This window comes from Megascapheus bottae, unplaced genomic scaffold, assembly GCF_031878675.1.
Source record: "Megascapheus bottae isolate mThoBot1 unplaced genomic scaffold, mThoBot2.hap1 HAP1_SCAFFOLD_482, whole genome shotgun sequence".
NCBI classification, from domain to species: domain Eukaryota; kingdom Metazoa; phylum Chordata; class Mammalia; order Rodentia; family Geomyidae; genus Megascapheus; species Megascapheus bottae.
The window spans coordinates 32,117-52,082 of NW_028327597.1; the positions used below are offsets into that span (position 1 = coordinate 32,117).

At 58.5% G+C, this 19,966-nt stretch overlaps 2 protein-coding genes and 1 pseudogene across 2 annotated transcripts; 2 read left to right on the forward strand and 1 right to left on the reverse strand.

Annotated features, from left to right (window-relative positions):
• Positions 1 to 318: 318 nt before the first annotated feature.
• Positions 319 to 7,597, forward strand: LOC150039583 (melanoma-associated antigen 8-like). The gene is made up of 4 exons (XM_090327740.1): positions 319 to 488; positions 5,505 to 5,612; positions 6,338 to 6,394; positions 6,486 to 7,597. The coding sequence occupies exons 1-4, from the start codon at positions 319 to 321 to the stop codon at positions 7,567 to 7,569; spliced, it is 1,419 nt and encodes a 472-aa protein (XP_090183866.1). The 3' UTR covers positions 7,570 to 7,597.
• A 2,435-nt stretch (positions 7,598 to 10,032) lies between these two features.
• On the forward strand, positions 10,033 to 13,593 carry LOC150039584 (paraneoplastic antigen-like protein 6B). The gene is made up of 2 exons (XM_090327743.1): positions 10,033 to 10,338; positions 10,667 to 13,593. The coding sequence occupies exon 2, from the start codon at positions 10,803 to 10,805 to the stop codon at positions 12,285 to 12,287; it is 1,485 nt and encodes a 494-aa protein (XP_090183869.1). The 5' UTR covers positions 10,033 to 10,338; positions 10,667 to 10,802; the 3' UTR covers positions 12,288 to 13,593.
• Positions 13,594 to 16,690: 3,097 nt separating this feature from the next.
• On the reverse strand, positions 16,691 to 19,682 carry LOC150039585 (paraneoplastic antigen-like protein 6B; annotated as a pseudogene).
• Positions 19,683 to 19,966: the final 284 nt, after the last annotated feature.

Consider the following 19,966-nt stretch of genomic DNA (forward strand, 5'->3'; position numbering starts at 1 on the left):
TAGCAGCTCAGGCAGGAGCGCTGTCACCTGGAGCCCCACTGGAGGGGACTCTGGACACAGCAGAGCAGGAGCCAGGAGAAGGAGCCCCAGGAGGCAGAAAGAGCACCCCCGTGGGCCCCTTGTGGTGAAGGTCCTGGCAGACAGAGCAGCAGAGCACACTGAACAGCAGAGCCTCCGACAGCCTAGGCCACAGCACGCGTGGGCCGGCAAAGCGAGGGACTGGGTAGACTCTGCTGAGAGCCCAACTTCGTAGGGGGAGGGGCGGGGGGATAGGCGGTGTAAATCGTGTACCACGCACGCGCACTGTGCCTGTCAGTCATGGAGGGCTCGCGCCTTGTAGGGCCAGGGTACCGGGGCAGCGCTGCCCGAGGCGAGGCCCCGCCTTGCGCATGCGCAGAGAGCCAGGAAGCCAGCGCGACCACGAGGGCTGGCAGAGGGATCCGCGTGGGCGCGCCAGCCGGTCCTGAGAGAAGGTCGCTGTCCTCAAGGTAACAGGATTGTTTTTATTCGTGGCACACGATCGCCACACGAGGGGAGCAGGGTCAGGCTGGATCCCAGGCTCTTGGAGATCGAAGTGGTTGGTGGCCCAGGACGGGCCGCGGCGGCTCTGAGAGGCCCCCCGCCCGGCTGCCCGTGGCCTGGGCCGAGGCCTCGGCCAAGGCCCCTTGGGTTTCCCAGGACGTGTGTTGAGGCGTCCAGCCTAGGCCAGGAAAGGTGTGGCAGGGCCAGATGTGGGCCGGGGTGCAGGCCCGGACTCGCGATGTCTCCGCGGGGCTCCGTGAGGCCGCCTCGCACACGCGCACAAGGCCGGGAAGCCGCTTAGGCTCAGATCGCTGGCGAGCGCGCCACGTGGTCACGCGGGCTGACCGTTATACACGGATTCTCTCGCAAACGGTCCACATGCCGTGCAGTTATGTACGTACTTGTGTGCTAGGTATAGCTGCCCCACAGGACACAAAAACAAGGCAGCGTTCCTCTTCCTGAACCAGGCTCAGGTGATTTCACAGGATGATCTCCAGTGCCACCCATTCGCCTTCCAGGGACATCATTCTACCCTGTCATGTGGTCTGCAGCTCTCTTTGCTTCCTTCACGGTCGCAAAGCACACGGGCACTCATTGCAACTGAATCATATTTGCTTAGGCTTCTTTTACGTCCTCAAAGATGATTCACCTCGGAGAAAGAATGAGTTTTGTGCACTTGCTGGAGAAACTGCCTTGAGGATGCCTGTCCCATCTACTTGGCGTTTCATGACATTTAATTTTGACAAGTTCCTTCCTAAAATAATAAGTTTTTCTAGGAGTAAGTACTCATACTTTTAGGAAGTTTGGGTACCGAAGCTGCCATTCTGATTGTGTTGGAGGGTGGAGAAGCCTAGCTATACTTCTTTTAACTCTTTAATGTTCACTAAAGCTGGGTGCAAGGCCGATAGGCACATAAATTTCAAGAATTGTTAATGCATGCTCATTTTTTTGCTTTTATGCGCAATCATGTACAGACATGAGTACATAACAGATGTCTAAGATAACGTGTGCTTAGGAGATCTCTGTGCCAACCTAATACACTAAGCTACTGCGGGCTTTTGTCTATGAGATGTCGTTTTGATAACGAGCAAGACTTTGGGTCTTGCTGTTTCTCTTCCTGTTCACTAATGCATTCCTTTTGTCTAGGGAACAGAGACAACAAAATTCAGCATTAATGCCAAAGACGGGATACAGAGTAATGTCTGCCAAGGTGTTGTTTCTGTACTGTGTGCTTCTTTCTTACCTTTTGATTTCCCTATCTACTATGGAAGATAGGCTTTATTTTCTCACCTTGAGCACACTGTGCATTGCTTGTTAGCTTGCTGTGAACTTGCTTTACTGTTTCTTTACCATGGAAGTATGCTTATGTTTCCCCGGGTATGAGTAGTACCTTGGCTGGGTGAGTGAAAAGATGTGGGTTAGCAGTTATTTCAGCCCTCTACATACAACAGACCTGCCTCATTTTGTAACATTGTGTGGAGAGTTTGCTGTTACCCCTGTGGCCCGACATTTGTTAGTTGCTTGGCTTTTTTGTTTTAGAGGTACTTGTTTCCTTCTCTCTAAGTTCTTTGGACTTCCTGTTGAACTACAGCAAGCTGTGGAGTGGCCATCTTCTGGTCTTGTCTGTTTGGAGTCTTAAAGGCATCTTGTACCTGGAGGGACTCCTCTTTCTCAAGGTCTGACAAGTTTTCAGCTACTGTTGGAAACCTTCCTTGTGCTTTTATCTAGCACTTCTCCCTCACCTATGCCCATCACTCGTAAGTTTGGTCTTTTCATACTGTACTGGAGACTTGCTTATGCCTTCATTCTTGGATCTTTGCCTTTAACAGCAGCAGCAACAGCAACAGCAACAACAGATGCTTTATTTTTCCTTTTTTTTGCCAGTTGTGGGGCTTGAACTCAGACCCTGAGCACTGTCCTTGGACTTTTCTTAAGGCTAGAGCTCTATCATTTGAGCCACAGAACCACTTCTAGGTTTGTTTTTTTCTTTCTGTGAATGTGGTACTGAGGAATTGATGCCAGATCTTCATGCATACTAGGCAAGCACTCTTCCACTAGGCCAAACTCCCGGCCCCAACAACAAATTCTGAGAACTGGTGCCGTGGCTTAAGCGGTAGAGCAACTAGCCTTGAGTGAAATAGCTCAGGGACAGTGCCCAGACCCAGAGTTCAAGTCCCAAGTTCAACCAAACAAACAATTAAACAAAAAAATTCTTCTTCTGTCCAGTTTGTACACAGGCTCTGATATTCTGACTTCCATTTCCTTTCGTCTGCTGGAGAGGCTATTGAGCAGATTTTTTCATCACCAGGAGTTTTAATTTTGTCTCGTGTCCTCCAGGACTTCTGAATCTTTATTGAGTTCCCTTTGCATATCTCCTATCAGACCTTTCAGGTCATTTGGGTGTTTATTTGTATCTTCTGAGAGCTCTCTTTGTTGCTCATCTGCATTCTCCTCGAGATTTGTCAAATCAAAGTAAAATTCGCCTCCACTTGGCCCAGTGCGGCTGCTGCCCAGAATCAGGTAACCATAAGCAATAAGAAGATAGGGTTCATGAGTGTGATCCTTGCTATTTAGAATGATGGATCCAAAGATTCACTTTTCAAAGGGAACCTCAGTCAAACAAACTCATGAAAGTTTTATCTCCAATTTCCAGCACAAAGTCAGAAGCAGAGCTATGTCTCAAGTGGAAGAGCACCACCCTTGACAGGAAAAGCACAGTGACAGCTGCAAGGTCGTGAGTTTAAGCCTCAGAAAATGCCCATAACCAAAAAAAAAACAAGGAAAGGAAATGTTGGGGGCAGAGAATACTGGCTCACACCTGTAATCCTAGCTACTCAGGAGGCTGAGATCTGAGGATGACAGTTCAAAGCCAGCCCGGACACAAAAGGACCCAAGACTCTTATCTCCAATTAACCTCTAGGAAATGGGAAGTGGTGCTTGGCTCGAGGGTAGGGAGTCAGCCTTGAGCTGAAGTGCTCAGGGACAACACCTAGGCCCAGGGTTAGAGAGGTAGCCATGAGCTGAAGAGCTCAGAGACAGCACCCAGGCCGAGTTTATTCCCCATGGCCCCCAAAAAGAAAGAAAGAAAGAAGAGACAGACAGACAGACAGACAGACAGACAGACAGAGAAGAAAGAAGAAAATGTTGAGATATGCTGGGTGCTGGTGGCTCATGGCTCCTGTTATCCTAGCCACACAGGAGGCTGATAGCTGAGAATGAAGGTTCTACGAAGCCTAGGCAGACAGATTTCCTGTGCTCCTACCACCACAGAACCAGTAGAAAGCCGAAAGGAAAGGAATGACGCTAGACATGGAGTGATAGCCATGAGAGACTATGATCTCAACACCCAGGAGTGACCAACGAAATCTGACCACAATAGACTGTGTTAGGAGCTCAGTGAGTTCTGGTATTCCTGAGAAGGGTCGCATTCGAGACCCATCTGTGAGTTAAACTAACCTTAAACTGTCCCCATGAAAATAAGCATTATGGGATTTGCAAGGTTGTGCATGCCTTTGGAACTGTTGACAGGAAGTAAATGCGGTGTTGTCCGGAGGTGAGGCTATATGTGTTTGCACGGTGGACATTTGGGTAAACTGTGCAAAAAGTGAAAAGAAGCTGTCTTGGTACAGCCCTCAACCATCATGACTTTCACCTTTGACCCTCTATGCTGCCACACCGGAGACCGTAAGTTGGTACACCTGGAGGTGCACTGGAATGCATAAGTCGTCCTCCAGAAACTACCATGTGGGCAATCAATGCAGTTGCCAAAATGCCATTTTTAAATATTGACTAGAAATTTCTCTTTCGCTGTAAATATCAACTATGCAAATGTTTAATACCTAATGCTGTGGGAACTTGTATGTGAGGCTTCTGAGGTGAGGTGCCTGTGTTCCAGCTGTGAGGAACCTCTCTTCGGCTCCTGCCTGACAGAGAATGTCTCCTGAGTCCCACGGCTGGGCAATGCTCATGATATCACTGTGTGCCTGGGAATTGTGGGAAAGAGATCAGGCTCTGCGGGGACCACGCACAGAATGACACCGATCCTTTTGTTTTTCCGGGATACCTACTCGTTCTCTGAAAATGATTTTCCTCACAGTCCTTCTGTTTTCCAAGTTCTCACCCTTTCCCGATCGCCTCAGTGGCACATCCACTCCTTTATAGAAGGAGAACAAGTGAGCTGCGGTTTCAGGCCTTTGCTTGAAGACCAGCATGAGTGACCTAGGAAGAGGTGGAGATTGTGTGACATGGACTCTTTCTACTTTCTGAGACAACAGGGAGGTGCTACTCACAGTGGGAGTGAGAAAGACTTACTGGCCTCATGTTCTGACTGCCTGCAGTTGAAACCCAGAGCCCAGGTTACAGAGGTGTGTCTTTTTGGTCTGTGAGATCTCCTCCACTCAGCAATTTGGCTCAAAACCTTCCGGAGGGTGGGGCTGAGGTGCTGGGGGGGGGGGCGTGACGTGGGGAATGAAAAGACCCCTATTCCAAACATCGGAAAGTTGCCCATCCTGTCAGTCCAGGGCAGCTCCAGGCAGCACTGTGGGGAACAGGTACCACTTCCCCCCAGCTTCCTGCTGTAGGCAAGGGCAAGAGGTAGGGAGACAACGGCCTTACCGCGCAGGCTAGGTGTGTTGGTCCCTAGAGGAGAAGGCTGTGGGACTGGTAAGAAGTAATCGTGGGGGCCGGGAGTTTGGCCTAGTGGTTAAAAGTGCTTGCCTAGCATGCATGAAGACCCAGGTTCGATTCCTCGGTACCACATACATTGAAAAAAGCCAGAAGGGGTGCTGAGGCTCAAGTGGTAGAGCGCTAGCCTTGAGAAAGTCCAACGACAGTGCTCAGGCCCTGAGCTCAAGCCCAGGACTGGCAAAAAAAAAAAAGTAATCGTGGCTATCTTGAGGACACTTGAAGGGGTTCTTGTGAAGGGCCACGGTGACCTCTGCTGAGCTTCCCGAGTGAAGTCTATCGTTTCTTGTGTCTCCCAGAAAGCAGGAGGCCTTGGAGAGAGAGAGGAGACATCAGGAGAGCCAAGGGAACCACTGCTGGTCAGCAGAGGGGAGAAGGTGGCCAGCGTATGTCTGTCAGGAGGCAAGGTGAGGCGAGACAGGCCCTTGTGACTGTGGGTGGACAGGCTTCCACGCAGCTCCCCTTCCTTAGTGTGTCTCATGGAAAATGGCTGAAGGAAGGTAGTCTCATGGCATCTGAAGGGACAGTCCGTGTGCTTACCGTTTTGTCTGGTCAAGCAGGGAGATGGTCCCCAGTCCCATCACGGCGATTCTCCCATTTTTGGCCTGGTCTTGCTTTCTGCCCAGGACAGATAGAGCCACACGTGAGGCTTCCCACTGCATTTTGTGGCCAATTCAAGAAGGCGGAACTCGTTCTCAGCGCCAGCACAGGGGTGACCTGGGGCCAGTCAGTGCCAGGGGCCCATTGGGAGCCTAGAGCGAACCCCGGGACAGTGAAGACGCTGGCACAGTACAGCCGACCCATCCTGTCCGGCGGCTGCCCGGTGGTGGGCTTGTAGGCTTTGGCCTGCGGGAGGTGGGGTGGTGGGGAAGGTCCCTCAGTGCCTCTGCCAAGAGCTTCAGAGGCCACGACTTAGAAGAGCTTGCTGTGAGGCAGTTGTCCTCTGGTCGTGGAGGGGATGACACTCGGTGGTGTCAGGGGAGAAGGGGAGTTGCTCAGCCCGCCTGAGCCCTCCCCCCTCCGCCCCACCTCATCAAAACCCCCACATGCCCTGCAGGCGGCCACCACAACAAGGAGCTCATAGCCACCTGAACCCCCAAGGACCCTCCCCCCCCCACACTTCCTTCCGCAGGCTCTCAACAGACAGACCAACGGTGAACACAGGACCGGCTGCCAAAAGAGATCACCGGTACTGGCTCTCTTGTGATAGACCCCGTGGGAGCCGGCAAGGGTGCCATTCTAGGCTGAGGCCACTCAGCCTGTCCTCGCTCTCTCCCCAGGACCGTCCACCCTTCTGCCTGCCTGCTGTGCTCAATGAGAGCCACGATGCCCTATGTCCCGAAGAGCCAGCGTGTCAAGGGCCAGGGATGCTCCCAGGCCCCAAGGGAGGCGTGGGGCCTGGTGGGCGGGCTGGTCCCTGTGGTTGAGGAGGAGGAGGCAGCCACTGCCACTGCCTCCACTGCTATGCTCCCAGCCTCCCCAGTGGAGGAGCAGCGGGGGGAGGCAGAGGAGGCCAGAGCCACCGCCTCTTCCTCCTTCACCACTGTTGGGCTCCCTCACACCCCAAGGGAGGAGCCTGTGCCTCGGGCACAACCTGGCATTGGTTGTCAGAAGGCCTCCCTTCCCCGAACTGGCTTGGTCTCTGCTCCATGGAGCCAACTCAGTCAGGGCTCCAGAAGCGTCGTGGTGATTCCTAGTCTGTTCCCCTGGACTGGCCAGGTAGACCCCAGATCCCTGCTGAAAGATGGCCTGTCCCTGGTGCCCCTGCTGCTCCTCAAGTACCACCTGAAGGAGCCAACCAGCAGAGAGGAGCTTCTGAAGCACGTGTGCAGAGAGCACCAGGAGTTCTTCCCTATGATCTTCAAGACGGCCTGTGAGTGCCTGCTGCTGGTCTTTGGCCTTGAGCTGCAGGAAGTGGTGCCCGGCGGCGACTCCTACGCCCTGGTCACTTCCCTGGGGCTCACGTATGATGGGCTGCTGAGTGATGTGCAGGGGGTGCCCAAGACAGGCTTGCTGATCATGGTCCTGTGCGTCGTGTTCAGGGAGGGCAACCACGTCTCTGAAGAGGTGCTCTGGGAGGCCCTGAGTAAGATGGGTGTGTGTCCGGGGAGGGAGCACTACACCTACGGGGACCCCAGGAAGCTTGTGGAAGATTTTGTGCGGGAGCAGTACCTGGAGTGCCGGTGGGTGCCCAACAGTGATCCTGCTCGCTGTGTGTACCAGTGGGGCCCCAGGGCCCTGGCGGAAACAAGCAAGGTGAAGGTCCTGGAGCAGTGGGTGAATTTCACTGGGCGTGATCCCAGCTCCTTCTCCTCCCTGTACAAGGAGGCTTTGAGAAAGGAGAAAGAGGCTACCCAACAATGAATGGTAGTGACGGGCAGGGTAGGCTACCTTCCGGGGCGGGGTGTGGGGGGAGGGGCAGGTCACCACGGTGACAGACAGCCGCCCGTGGCCGGGGGCGGGGGGGGGGTGGGGGGGGCGGTCATTGTTCACTTTTGAGTTGGGAGAGAGGAGTCAGCCTTGTCACTTGTGTGGCTCCAGGCTGGGTTCGGGAACACATAGGGGACACCTGTTTGGATGTTCAAGTTGACCTTGGTTTCAGCTGTCCTTTCACATGGCAGCTTTATAGGTAGGACCTCATCGTGCGCGGTTATGGATGGCAGTAGTCGCATGGTTACTGCTGCGGATGTATGTAGTTTGGGGGAACCTGTGTACTTTGGTGGCCCGGTGCAAAAACAGTGCAGTCGCTTATCCCCCGTGCAGATGGAGGGGACTCGGCTGAGAAGCGATTGTGGCATAGGGACACGGAGGAAAGGAGAGTTAATTCTTGCGTCCCCCTATTCTGTTGTCTTTCTTTGCCATCATATTAAAAAGTTGCATTTGAATGCGTAGACCTGGCTTGGCTTGACTGTTACCGGAGCATGTAGATGCCATCTCATCTTAATAAATACATAGGCAACCCTCACTCTGTTCCTCAAACCACTTTGGGCACCTTCTCCCGGGAAGATTTAGCTGTGCGGTGGAGACACTAGGAAGCTGGAGTCAGTTGGGCTGACGTCTCCCCACAGACCGAATGGCTGGTTCTGACTGGGTGCCGGTGGCTCATGCCTGTAATCCTACTGCTCAGGGGGCTGAGATCTGAGGATCAAGGTTGAGAACCAGTCCAGGCAGGAAAGTCTATGAGACCCTTAGGTCCCAGGAACCACCAGAAAGCCAGAAGTGGAGTTGGGGCACAAAGTGGCTGAGTGGTACCCTTGAGTAAAAGTGTTCGGGGACAGTGCCCCAGACCCTGAAATCAAGCCCCATCATCGATAAGACAGAGACAGAGACAGAGAGAGCTGGTGGGCTAGGTCTAGAAGGAGCAAGCGATTCTCCCGGGTGTGAGGAAAAGTTGGCCCTTTAAAGCACGGGGAAGAAGGAAAAATAGTCAAGGAGGCAGGGCTCCGAGGAGAGCAGTCCAGTGTCAGTATCAGTGTCCTGGGCCAAGATCGTCTGGGGCCTAGAGAAACTGAAGTTCCTTCCGCAGGAGTTGATTCTTAGGAATCTCCTTGGTGGATAGGAACGTGCCCACAGAGCGTGCCAGGAGAGGAAAGAGAGGGGGGTTGCCAGGCAACCGCATTCAGAGGTGTTAGTGACCAGGCTTGCCCTCTGAGTGGTAAGAAAGGTTGCACACATGGCCCTGGCCTTGTGGAAGGGGTCAGGGTTGGAGTGGTGTGACTCATGGGGCCAGAAGGTCTCTTTTCAGCTGAAGCAGCACTGTCCTGTTGCCATGCCTACTAGCCCAGGCAGCGAAGCACAGGACAGGGCGCTGTGCATGGGTGAGGAGACCAGACAGATGGAGACTTCTGGGATGGCTGGACACCCACACGGCCCTCGGGGCAGAGAGAAAGCAATGTTCCAGGTCTGATTGGGCTGCAGGGGGCACAGAGACAGTGGAAATACGAGGCGCTGTGCTCCCAGCAGCCGGCCTCTTCGCAACCAGAGGGTCCCAGAGACCCTGAGTAACCCTGTGTCTAGCAAGAAGGGGCAGGTCCTAAGGTACAGGCTCCAGGGGGCCATCGGAAACTCATTTGGGACACACTGCAGAGGTGGATAGGCCCAGGCACACCCTACAGCTGGGAGGTCATGCTGTCCCTTGGGCCCTGTCCCCAGGGCAGCCAAAACCCTTAGGCCCCATGGTGGATGATGGCGGCCCTGCGGGCCCCGACCCTCAATCTGTTTCTTCCAGCAAGCCAGGCAGCACCCAGATGCTGGACCTTCTGGGGGCTGGGGAGCAGGGGCCCATGCGAGCCCATGTGGAATCCCCTCCAGGGGACACCTCCTCCACTGCACCCCAGGAGCAGATAGACCCTGCTCCCCTAGCTCAGGGCCTGGAGCAGTGCCCGCGGTGGGGTCAGGTTGACAGGGAGCTGGGAGAGCTCCCGAATCCCTGATCCCAGCCCTGGGCCATTTTCTGGTGACCCCAACTAGAAGACCCTGCCATCCCTGGCCCCGCAGGGGCTCGAACAAGTGCGCATCCCACGCCTGTGCGGGAGGGGCGGGGTCGGTCGGGGCTGGGGGAGAGCCAAGGGCCCTGGGCGCCAAGGGCGCTGACGCCCGGGCCTTGGGAGGCGGCGGGCGGGGGTCCACCCGGGACTGGACGGGAGGGGCGCGTGGAGCGGAGCCGGTGACGTCATCCGCGGCCCCCAGTGCCCGCGGCGGCGGTGGCGGTGGCGGCAGCGGCGGGCACAGCAGCCAGGTCCCGTGACCCGTGTGCGCCAATGGCCTGGCGGTCTCCAGGGCGACGCGGAGGGTCCGGGCTCCGCCGCCGCTGCCGCCACCGCCCCCGCCGCACCCCCGCCCCGAGTCCGCACTGCAGAGAGCGGCGGCGAGCAGGCGCGGGCGCTCCGGCCCACGTGCCGGAACCAGACAGCCACAGCCACAGCCAGAGCCAGACGCGCTGAGCGAGCCGGAGAGCGAGCCCGCAGCAGCGCAGGGACGCACGCACGCCCCGGGAGACCAGGGCCGCTCGCTGCAGCTGCCGCCGGTGAGCGCAGCCCGCCGGAGCGCGGTGCGTGCGCCCCCCCGCCCCACCCCACCCCGCGCCTGCCACGGACCCGGGCCCCGAAGCGCCAGCGCCAGCGCCAGCAGAAGGTACCCGCCAGGCCCGCGCGCGGAGGACGAGGCCGGGGCGCGGGGGGAGGCGGTGGAGGAAAGGGGTCCAGGCGTGTGTCCCCGCGGGACCCCTCCGCGCCCTTCCCGCGCCGCGCCGTGCCCGCACCCACTGCGGCAGCCTGGGGCGCGTAGAGTTCCCCCCCCCCCAGCCCGACCCGCAGGGATCGGCCAACTGGGGTGGGGGAGGGGAGGAGGGCGGGGATGGGGTCCCCGCGGAGGAGAAGCACCCACAGCTGGAGGGGGCCTGGGGCTGGGGTGGGCTGGAGGGCCGGCGTTCACCTCGCTCTCACCCCCTTCGCATTCACAGGCAGTGGAGACCTGGGCAGCTTTCTCAGAGGCCTAGGCTCCCGCCCCAGCTCATTTTCCACCAGTGCCAGCCCGGTCTGCTCCAGGGCCGGCTCTCTGCCCCTAGTGTCAGCCCAGGCTGGGCCGGGATTGGGGCGATGGCGGTGACGATGCTGCAGGACTGGTGCCGGTGGATGGGCGTCAGCGTTCGCAGGGGCCTGCTGATCCTGGGCATCCCCGAGGACTGTGACGAAGGCGAGTTCCAAGAGTCCCTGGAGGCTGCACTGTGGCCCGTGGGCCACTTTACCGTGCTGGGCAAAGTGTTCAGAGAGGAGGATAACGCCACCGCGGCCCTGGTGGAGCTTGACCGGGAAGTCAACTGTGCTTTGGTCCCCAGGGAGATCCCAGGCACCGGAGGCCCCTGGACCGTGGTCTTCGTGCCCGGTTGTCCAGGCGAGGAGGAGTTTCTGGGCCACGTGTTCCACTACCTGGAGCAACAGGGGGAGGCGGTGGAGAGCCCAGAGGGGGCCCTGGACCTGGGGCTGCACGAGGACTGCTGGCTCCACTCAGTCAGTCAGGCTGTCCAGCCCTGGGTGGAAATGGTGAGGTACCAGCGCCTGGCTGTGTTTTCTGGGAGGGACCAGCCCGACCCCGGGGAGGAGTCCTTCGAGGCCTGGCTAGACCACACCACTGACATGCTTCGCGCATGGCAGGGGGTCTCCGAAAGGGAGAGGAGGAGGAGGCTCATGGAGGGCTTGCGAGGGACTGCCCTGCAGCTGGTGCATGGGCTCCTGGCAGAGAACCCCGCCAGAACTGCCCAGGAGTGCCTGGCTGCCCTGATGCAGGTGTTTGGAGACAACGGGTCTCAGGCCACCATCCGGGTGAAGTGTCTCTCTGCTCAGCAGCAGCCAGGAGAACCTCTCTCGGCCTTCGTGCTGCGGCTGGAAGTGCTGCTACAGAAAGCCATCAAGAAGGGGGCCCTAGCCAGGGCCTCTGTCGACGATGTCCGCCTGAGGCAGCTGCTCACCAGGGCCAACCTGACTGAGCCTCTGGATGAAGCCCTGAGGAAGCTGAGGATGGTCGGCAGGCCTCCAACTTTCCTGGAGATGCTGGGGCTCATTCGGGAGTCGGAGGCATGGGAGGCCAATCTAGCCAAAAGTGTGGCCGCCCAGGCAGACGATGAGGCTGCTGCCCGGCCTGGGGCCCAGGTGTATGACGCCCGGGCAGATGCCAGGGCCGCTGCTGAGGCAGAGGAGGAAAAGGTGGACGAGGAGGGAGAGGACGTGTTGGAGAGGGAGGAGGAAGAGGAGGAGGAGGAGGAAGAAGTGGAGGAAGAGGAGAGGGGCGAGGAGGAGGAAGAGGTGGAAGAGGAGGAAGACGAGAGCCATGACCCTGCAGGCCTCGGCCAGGGAGGACCCAATGAGGCTCCTGGGGCCCCCACCTCAGCCCATATGGGCAGTGTTTTGGGGGAGGCGCCAGGAGGGCCTGGTTGGCAGCCAGAGAGCTTCGCCTGGGCAGGAGAACAGGAGGCCGAGGAGCCTTCTGAGGCGCACGCTGAGGGATTCAAGGATGCCTTGGAGGAGCCCGAGAATGAGGATGGGGCAGGGGACGTGAGCCGCCCCGAGCCCTCCCCAGGCAAATAGGCTCAGGAGGCCCAGGGGCCTCCTCGCCTCTATGGCAGCAGAGCCCTAGAGGCCAAGGGAAGCCCAGGCCGGGGCCACCGCCTTACCCCACAGGGGGAGCGGGGTGCGGGGAAGGGCCCTCCCCTAGACCAAAACAGCCCCACGAGGCCCCTCGTCTCCTCCCGGTGCCCTGGACACCACCACCAGCCCTTCCAACGGAACCAGGCGGGTGGCCACATTTGCCACCAAATGGAGCAGAGAGTGGCACCCACCTATCCCCATGAAAGCACCACCCTCCCCCTGCTCCCCCCCCCCCCCCGACACACACACGCAAGTCTCAATTCCAAACTTCTCTGCATCAGGTGGCCAGCCTGGAGGTTCCTGGGAGGGGACAGCTCCAGCCTTAATGGGGGGGTGCCCGAAGACATCCGCCACCCTCACTGGACTGGGAGACATTAAGGCAAATAGGCCCCTAGCTGCCCGCCTCTCCCAAGAATGGGACCCCCTACCCCAAGCTCTAGTCGCCATCCCTGGAAAGAGTACGCCCTGTCCCCAAACAGCCCACGCTTATCTGTAGGCTCCCTAGTGAACCCTGCCACCACACAAGGTCCAACCCCCACACTAGCGCTAGCCATCCTTCCGCACAGAGAGAGGTGTGAAGTGGGCATCAAGCCAGGGTGGTGTCTTTATTTTTTTGGGGGGGGGCTTCTGGCCCACCAGGTCAGCCACGTGTTCCGACACATGCCATGAGATTCCCCCACCCCCCGTGCCCCCTCCCCCCCAAGGCTCCACTTGCTCCTGTCCAGTGCCATGAGCTCAATCTCTGCTTTCTCGGTGTAGATCTAGGCCGGCTGCCTGCCGCTGGCTCTCGTGGACCTGTGTGCACGTGTGTGGGCTATGTTCTTCTCTGAGCACTTCCTCCCCAGAGGCCCTGAGCCCATTCCCAGGAGTCATCACAGAGGATGGACGACGAAGCAGTGCTCGCCTCTTGTCTGGAACACAGACTCGAGCAAGAAGATCCGAACTATGGGTGGGGGTGGGGGGCATCTGTGCCTTGAAGTTCCACATCTGTTGCTACTTGTGACCAAGTTTCCTCTGCTTTGTGGGGTGTTCTTGGCTGTGGTTTTCTGTACCCTAGGACTATCCTGTGCCAACCTTAGGTGATCCTCGGGAAGGATCTCCCGAACTGACTGCCAGAGGCCATTGTCCTGGGAAGAGGCTCACCTGGGGCCCTCAGCAAGGGAAAATACAGCAGGACTGGCACCAGTATGTGTGGTGTGTGTGTGTGTGTGGTGTCTGTGTGTGTGTGTGTGTGTGAGTGTGTGTGTGTGTGTGTGTGTGTGTGTGGTGTGTACAAATGCAGGACGCACTAAGGTGGCAACTCATCAGGAGTCCCAGGAGGAGCTGTGTTCTCTACTGGCAGTGGAAAGTTCCTGTGTGCATTTGTCAACCCTTTCTTCTCCTCAATGGCTTTCAGCAAACGTTTCTCTTCAATAAATTTCGTGGGTGTTTCTGCTGCATTCAGTCTCTCTTCGGATGGGAATACATGCATAGGGGGTAAGGGCTTCTGGGCTAACATTGGGGGATGTCCAGGAAAGATCGGTGAGGGGTCCTGGGGGGCCACCAAATGAGCTGTGTTCACTGAGTGGGTGTGACGAGGGAACTGAAGGCAGATGGCAAAAGGTGTAAATATGATGTGTGTTTATGTGGGAAGCGATGTGTTCGTGTGAATGTCCAAGAATGTAAGACTAAATGAGTGTGAGAATATGTCATTGTGGTGGCATGTGTGTTGTTGAGAGAATGTGGGTCATTGAGAATATGGGAACGGTGTACCTGTACAAGGGCACTTGGAGCTAGGGCTGTAGCAGAAGGTGAACAGTCTAATCTATACCACCACAGTGAGTCTCCTGGACCAGGGGCACAGGCATCACTGATGTGGGTCTGTCCTGTTCTGTCATCCTAGTGGAGAGGAAGCTGCCAATCCTCAACCAAAGGCGGATCCTCTCTCTGTGCTCTGGGGTAGATGGCTCATAGTGAGGACCTGGGAATATGAAAGTCTTACCTTTGCTTTCGTGACATGTGTATGGACCTGGGCTGTCATTTGGGTTCCAGTTCCAGGCAGGCATTGATATTGGCACCCACAGTGAAAGTATCCTTGGGACTGATTCTTAAGTATAGGGAGAATAGGGCCAAGGAGCATGTTTTGCCTAGGCATGAAAACGAATGAAGTTCTGAAGAAAGGAGTTGCCCATCCCTTGTTGTGAAAGACTATGCGCTAAAGGACCAGGGCTTCCAGTGTGGCAAATCTTATCAGAACATGTACCTCGACATGACCTGGGCGGGGAAAAACCTGGGAGGGTACATTGCAAGGGCTCCAGCACCACAGCACCTTGGCTCAAATTGAAGCCCAGACATCTTGCTGGCAATTCCCCTAGCATTTTTCTGGCCTGGACTACACAATTGAAGTTACCTGGGTTCTGAATGTGTGTGATCCCCTATCAATGGACACAAACTCAGTCAGTGGGGACCTCTAGGGATCACAGCATATGCAGGCCCAGTCTGCCCAAGGGAAAAGCAAAGGCAAAGAGTTCCCAAGGACTGGCTGATTAGCATTAGTGCCTTGCCTGCCCTTTCCCTCCTGTCCTGCCCCTCAAATCAGGAGAGTCTCCTGGCAAGTTACCGTGCAAAATGTGGAGCTCTTGATGGGGACCCTGACCAAAATCCTGTTCACCCTCCACTGACATACTTCAATGAAAAGATGGAGCTGGCCATAGGTCCAAAGGTAGGGTCTACAGTTTGCCTGCACAAGACCCATTTCAGTTCTTGAAGTCCCTAAAAGCAGCTGCAGGCATGGGCATCTTGGCCTTATACCCAGCCAATTCTTTCTCATTTTGCTAAACAGGATTGGCAGCATGGGCTTGCACAGGTGACCTGTCTGAGCAATCCCTAATCTAATGCTGCCATATAGCCTGAGGCCTCAGAACCTGCCTGCTGGTGTCTAAGCAGCCTCCTCAACACCTGATCCACTTGCTCCCGGAAGCCAGAGTGAGTAGGAAATGGGGGATATTAGGCTTCACAGAAAGGCAAGTTTCCTCCCCATATCCAGAAGGGCCAGTGGGTCTGAGGTTTTGTGGAATACCCTAAGGCACCTCCCTATAGGAGCCAATGGGTGCTTTCTGGTACGCTTGGTTAAGGCTCAGTATTGGTGAGAGAGCCAGCTATGTTCAAGTCTCTTCTGCAGTGAGACTGCCCTTTCATGCCACCACTGTGTGCACAAGAAGGCCTAAATTTTCCTACTTTCAGTTACTGTGGCTTAAAGGAATGCAGGCCTGGGATTGCACACATGGTGACTCAGATCTCTCTGGAGGACCTGAATGGACCCACCCCAAACACCCATGGCACCTCCAGGGGTCTTGGGGCCTACTGCCTCCTGAGACCCCTTCAACACCTGATCCACTTATACCTGGGGGGGGGGGCGTTCCCGAGTGCCTTGTGAAACCAAGTGGCCGCCGGCTCTGAGGACTATCAGCATGATGCTGTCTGGCTTCTGCTCATTTGGTGGCCCCCCAGGACCCCTCACCGATCTTTCCTGGACATCCCCCAATGTTAGCCCAGAAGCCCTTACCCCCCTATGCATGTATTCCCATCCGAAGAGAGACTGAATGCAGCAGAAACACCCACGAAATTTATTGAAGAGAAACGTTTGCTGAAAGCCATTGAGGAGAAGAAAGGGTTGACAAATGCACACAGGAACTTTCCACTGCCAGTAGAGAACACAGCTCCTCCTGGGACTCCTGATGAGTTGCCACCTTAGTGCGTCCTGCATTTGTACACACCACACACACACACACACACACACACACACACTCACACACACACACACACACAGACACCACACACACACACACACCACACATACTGGTGCCAGTCCTGCTGTATTTTCCCTTGCTGAGGGCCCCAGGTGAGCCTCTTCCCAGGACAATGGCCTCTGGCAGTCAGTTCGGGAGATCCTTCCCGAGGATCACCTAAGGTTGGCACAGGATAGTCCTAGGGTACAGAAAACCACAGCCAAGAACACCCCACAAAGCAGAGGAAACTTGGTCACAAGTAGCAACAGATGTGGAACTTCAAGGCACAGATGCCCCCACCCCCACCCATAGTTCGGATCTTCTTGCTCGAGTCTGTGTTCCAGACAAGAGGCGAGCACTGCTTCGTCGTCCATCCTCTGTGATGACTCCTGGGAATGGGCTCAGGCCTCTGGGGAGGAAGTGCTCAGAGAAGAACATAGCCCACACACGTGCACACAGGTCCACGAGAGCCAGCGGCAGGCAGCCGGCCTAGATCTACACCGAGAAAGCAGAGATTGAGCTCATGGCACTGGACAGGAGCAAGTGGAGCCTTGGGGGGAGGGGGCACGGGGGTGGGGGAATCTCATGGCATGTGTCGGAACACGTGGCTGACCTGGTGGGCCAGAAGCCCCCCCCCAAAAAAATAAAGACACCACCCTGGCTTGATGCCCACTTCACACCTCTCTCTGTGCGGAAGGATGGCTAGCGCTAGTGTGGGGGTTGGACCTTGTGTGGTGGCAGGGTTCACTAGGGAGCCTACAGATAAGCGTGGGCTGTTTGGGGACAGGGCGTACTCTTTCCAGGGATGGCGACTAGAGCTTGGGGTAGGGGGTCCCATTCTTGGGAGAGGCGGGCAGCTAGGGGCCTATTTGCCTTAATGTCTCCCAGTCCAGTGAGGGTGGCGGATGTCTTCGGGCACCCCCCCATTAAGGCTGGAGCTGTCCCCTCCCAGGAACCTCCAGGCTGGCCACCTGATGCAGAGAAGTTTGGAATTGAGACTTGCGTGTGTGTGTCGGGGGGGGGGGGAGCAGGGGGAGGGTGGTGCTTTCATGGGGATAGGTGGGTGCCACTCTCTGCTCCATTTGGTGGCAAATGTGGCCACCCGCCTGGTTCCGTTGGAAGGGCTGGTGGTGGTGTCCAGGGCACCGGGAGGAGACGAGGGGCCTCGTGGGGCTGTTTTGGTCTAGGGGAGGGCCCTTCCCCGCACCCCGCTCCCCCTGTGGGGTAAGGCGGTGGCCCCGGCCTGGGCTTCCCTTGGCCTCTAGGGCTCTGCTGCCATAGAGGCGAGGAGGCCCCTGGGCCTCCTGAGCCTATTTGCCTGGGGAGGGCTCGGGGCGGCTCACGTCCCCTGCCCCATCCTCATTCTCGGGCTCCTCCAAGGCATCCTTGAATCCCTCAGCGTGCGCCTCAGAAGGCTCCTCGGCCTCCTGTTCTCCTGCCCAGGCGAAGCTCTCTGGCTGCCAACCAGGCCCTCCTGGCGCCTCCCCAAAACACTGCCCATATGGGCTGAGGTGGGGGCCCCAGGAGCCTCATTGGGTCCTCCCTGGCCGAGGCCTGCAGGGTCATGGCCCTCGTCTTCCTCCTCTTCCACCTCTTCCTCCTCCTCGCCCCTCTCCTCTTCCTCCACTTCTTCCTCCTCCTCCTCCTCTTCCTCCTCCCTCTCCAACACGTCCTCTCCCTCCTCGTCCACCTTTTCCTCCTCTGCCTCAGCAGCGGCCCTGGCATCTGCCCGGGCGTCATACACCTGGGCCCCAGGCCGGGCAGCAGCCTCATCGTCTGCCTGGGCGGCCACACTTTTGGCTAGATTGGCCTCCCATGCCTCCGACTCCCGAATGAGCCCCAGCATCTCCAGGAAAGTTGGAGGCCTGCCGACCATCCTCAGCTTCCTCAGGGCTTCATCCAGAGGCTCAGTCAGGTTGGCCCTGGTGAGCAGCTGCCTCAGGCGGACATCGTCGACAGAGGCCCTGGCTAGGGCCCCCTTCTTGATGGCTTTCTGTAGCAGCACTTCCAGCCGCAGCACGAAGGCCGAGAGAGGTTCTCCTGGCTGCTGCTGAGCAGAGAGACACTTCACCCGGATGGTGGCCTGAGACCCGTTGTCTCCAAACACCTGCATCAGGGCAGCCAGGCACTCCTGGGCAGTTCTGGCGGGGTTCTCTGCCAGGAGCCCATGCACCAGCTGCAGGGCAGTCCCTCGCAAGCCCTCCATGAGCCTCCTCCTCCTCTCCCTTTCGGAGACCCCCTGCCATGCGCGAAGCATGTCAGTGGTGTGGTCTAGCCAGGCCTCGAAGGACTCCTCCCCGGGGTCGGGCTGGTCCCTCCCAGAAAACACAGCCAGGCGCTGGTACCTCACCATTTCCACCCAGGGCTGGACAGCCTGACTGACTGAGTGGAGCCAGCAGTCCTCGTGCAGCCCCAGGTCCAGGGCCCCCTCTGGGCTCTCCACCGCCTCCCCCTGTTGCTCCAGGTAGTGGAACACGTGGCCCAGAAACTCCTCCTCGCCTGGACAACCGGGCACGAAGACCACGGTCCAGGGGCCTCCGGTGCCTGGGATCTCCCTGGGACCAAAGCACAGTTGACTTCCCGGTCAAGCTCCACCAGGGCCGCGGTGGCGTTATCCTCCTCTCTGAACACTTTGCCCAGCACGGTAAAGTGGCCCACGGGCCACAGTGCAGCCTCCAGGGACTCTTGGAACTCGCCTTCGTCACAGTCCTCGGGGATGCCCAGGATCAGCAGGCCCCTGCGAACGCTGACGCCCATCCACCGGCACCAGTCCTGCAGCATCGTCACCGCCATCGCCCCAATCCCGGCCCAGCCTGGGCTGACACTAGGGGCAGAGAGCCGGCCCTGGAGCAGACCGGGCTGGCACTGGTGGAAAATGAGCTGGGGCGGGAGCCTAGGCCTCTGAGAAAGCTGCCCAGGTCTCCACTGCCTGTGAATGCGAAGGGGGTGAGAGCGAGGTGAACGCCGGCCCTCCAGCCCACCCCAGCCCCAGGCCCCCTCCAGCTGTGGGTGCTTCTCCTCCGCGGGGACCCCATCCCCGCCCTCCTCCCCTCCCCCACCCCAGTTGGCCGATCCCTGCGGGTCGGGCTGGGGGGGGGGGAACTCTACGCGCCCCAGGCTGCCGCAGTGGGTGCGGGCACGGCGCGGCGCGGGAAGGGCGCGGAGGGGTCCCGCGGGGACACACGCCTGGACCCCTTTCCTCCACCGCCTCCCCCCGCGCCCCGGCCTCGTCCTCCGCGCGCGGGCCTGGCGGGTACCTTCTGCTGGCGCTGGCGCTGGCGCTTCGGGGCCCGGGTCCGTGGCAGGCGCGGGGTGGGGTGGGGCGGGGGGGCGCACGCACCGCGCTCCGGCGGGCTGCGCTCACCGGCGGCAGCTGCAGCGAGCGGCCCTGGTCTCCCGGGGCGTGCGTGCGTCCCTGCGCTGCTGCGGGCTCGCTCTCCGGCTCGCTCAGCGCGTCTGGCTCTGGCTGTGGCTGTGGCTGTCTGGTTCCGGCACGTGGGCCGGAGCGCCCGCGCCTGCTCGCCGCCGCTCTCTGCAGTGCGGACTCGGGGCGGGGGTGCGGCGGGGGCGGTGGCGGCAGCGGCGGCGGAGCCCGGACCCTCCGCGTCGCCCTGGAGACCGCCAGGCCATTGGCGCACACGGGTCACGGGACCTGGCTGCTGTGCCCGCCGCTGCCGCCACCGCCACCGCCGCCGCGGGCACTGGGGGCCGCGGATGACGTCACCGGCTCCGCTCCACGCGCCCCTCCCGTCCAGTCCCGGGTGGACCCCCGCCCGCCGCCTCCCAAGGCCCGGGCGTCAGCGCCCTTGGCGCCCAGGGCCCTTGGCTCTCCCCAGCCCCGACCGACCCCGA

Bases quoted from the DNA above. Each gene is read 5' to 3' on its own strand.
- LOC150039584 (XM_090327743.1), top strand. From the start codon at position 10,803: ATGGCGGTGACGATGCTGCAGGACTGGTGCCGGTGGATGGGCGTCAGC.
- LOC150039583 (XM_090327740.1), top strand. From the start codon at position 319: ATGGAGGGCTCGCGCCTTGTAGGGCCAGGGTACCGGGGCAGCGCTGCC. The intron at 489-5,504 runs GTAACAGGATTG...TGTGTCTCCCAG, and splicing joins AGAAGGTCGCTGTCCTCAAG to AAAGCAGGAGGCCTTGGAGA. The intron at 5,613-6,337 runs GTGAGGCGAGAC...TTCCTTCCGCAG, and splicing joins TATGTCTGTCAGGAGGCAAG to GCTCTCAACAGACAGACCAA.